Below are 1,905 nucleotides of genomic sequence, written 5' to 3' on the forward strand. Positions count from 1 at the left end.
GTGGCCACACCAGCCCCAGCCCCTCCAACACCCCCAGCTCCAAAGGTGGTGAGCACAGCTCCCATCCCTCTGGCACCAGCACTTGCCTTACCCAACCTGGCCAACGTGGACCTGGCCAAGATCAGCTCCATCCTGAGCAGTTTGACGTCGGTGATGAAGAGCACAGGTGAGTGCTGAGCCGGGCTGTGGGCACTAACGGAGCTGGGTGATCATTTAAACCTTTAATTATCTCAAAATAAACATGAGGGAGTTACTGCTCTCAGAGGTCTGGTTGTGCCTGTGGGGGAACCTGAGTCACATGTGTTGCCAGAGCAGCTCAGGTGAGTGGTTTGTGCTCCTGCCCCAGGTGTGAGTCCTGCCTCGAGACCTTCGCCTGGGACCCCGACCAGCCCCTCAGCTCTCACCAGTGGCCTGAAGACTCCTGTCCTGGGAACCCCATCTGCTCCTTCGAATCCATTAGCAAATATTCTCTCCAAAGTTGAGATAACTCCAGAAAGCATTTTGTCAGCTCTCTCCAAAACCCAGACTCAGACAGCGCCAGCGCTGCAAGGTACTGGGGTGGGTGCTGGGGAAGGAGGGCTGGCAGGTGTGTGAGGGCAGTGGCCAGGCTGAAACGTGCTGCTCTGCTTGTCCTAAAGTGAGAACAGAGGAAGGAGAACGTTACTGGAATGTTTTACGCCTCTGGCACGTGTGGATGGTCTTTCTCAGGTAGCTCAGGTGTCACGGACCAGTGAGATTTGTCACTTCCCTGTACTTCCTGCTTGTGCTGTGGCTGAATCACACGTATCTGGAACATTCCCTGAACAGGACAGGAGACCAAGAGGTTCTGCTCCTGCTCTGGCACCTTGCCAGGGTCACCTGGCCAGCAGGGCAGGTTTCCCCACTCCTGGCTGCAGACCAGGATGAGTTCTCACCCACCTGACTCGATGGTGTAATTTATATTTGTACATCAATCCAAGCCTCTGGCAGAATGTTGCACCTCACTGGGTGCAGCAAAATCCAGTCCTCTTTGTGGCTGGAGACTGGGGGGGTGTAAAGTGCCAACTTAGGAGGTTTGGGGTGATTTGCCCCTGCCCTCAGTACCTGATGCAGCAGTTCTGTTTTCCAGGGCTGTCGTCCTTGCTGCAGAGCGTGGCTGGAAGCACCGTTCAGTCAGGAGAACCTGCCTCCCAGAGCACCTCGGCATCGCCAGCCAACACAACCGTGCCGTGCTTGAAGGGAAGGAATGTTCCTTCCAATCCACAGTCCTTTATAGCCAAAAGTTTTGGTTATTCTCCAAACTCAACCACCGCAGAGGTTTCCTCCACTTCAGTCAATAAGGCTCCCGTTGGACATACCCCAGCACTGTCAAGCTCTGGTTTTAAGCCACCAACTAATTCCCTGGGATTTTCCAGTTCCCACCCTACCAGTCCTTCCTCCCTTTTGCCAACAGAAACCTCACTGGGTCAATCCTCCGAAATTTCAAAAGCCAAGCTGGAATCAGAACCCCCTTCTCCCAGCTTGGAGATGAAGATACACAATTTCCTGAAGGGAAATCCTGGCTTCAGTGGCCTGAACTTGAATATTCCCATCCTCAGCAGCTTGGGGTCCAGCATGGCAACGGAGAGTCACAGCTCTGACTTCCAGCGTGGTCCCACCAGCACTTCCATGGACAATGTGGACGGGACACCAGTGCGTGATGAGCGCAGCGGGACGCCCACCCAGGACGAGATGATGGACAAGCCAACGTCGAGCAACGTCGACACAATCTCCCTGCTGTCAAAAATCATGAGCCCCGGTTCTTCAACTCCCAGCAGCACGAGGTCTCCTCTGCAGGGCCGGGATGAGGGATATTCCCAAGAACTTCCCAGTTCTGTGCACGGCTACCGGCCCTTCGGCCTTGGCAGGGAGCCCCCAGCCAGCCTG

The 1,905-nt window shown here is 55.2% G+C and overlaps 1 protein-coding gene across 1 annotated transcript in view; it reads left to right on the forward strand.

Annotated features, from left to right (window-relative positions):
• RPRD2 (regulation of nuclear pre-mRNA domain containing 2) overlaps window positions 1-1,905 on the forward strand; it is a gene marked incomplete at its 3' end in the record, with an annotated part of 7,808 nt that overhangs the window by 5,282 nt on the left and 621 nt on the right. The window contains 3 exon segments of the mRNA XM_031064704.1: window positions 1-166; window positions 347-550; window positions 1,109-1,905. The exon segment at window positions 1-166 is cut by the window's left edge and continues 11 nt beyond it; the exon segment at window positions 1,109-1,905 is cut by the window's right edge and continues 621 nt beyond it. Of these exon segments, the coding sequence (XP_030920564.1) occupies window positions 1-166; window positions 347-550; window positions 1,109-1,905 (1,167 nt within the window).

Source organism: Geospiza fortis, unplaced genomic scaffold, assembly GCF_000277835.1.
Source record: "Geospiza fortis unplaced genomic scaffold, GeoFor_1.0 scaffold439, whole genome shotgun sequence".
Taxonomy (NCBI): Eukaryota; Metazoa; Chordata; class Aves; order Passeriformes; family Thraupidae; genus Geospiza; species Geospiza fortis.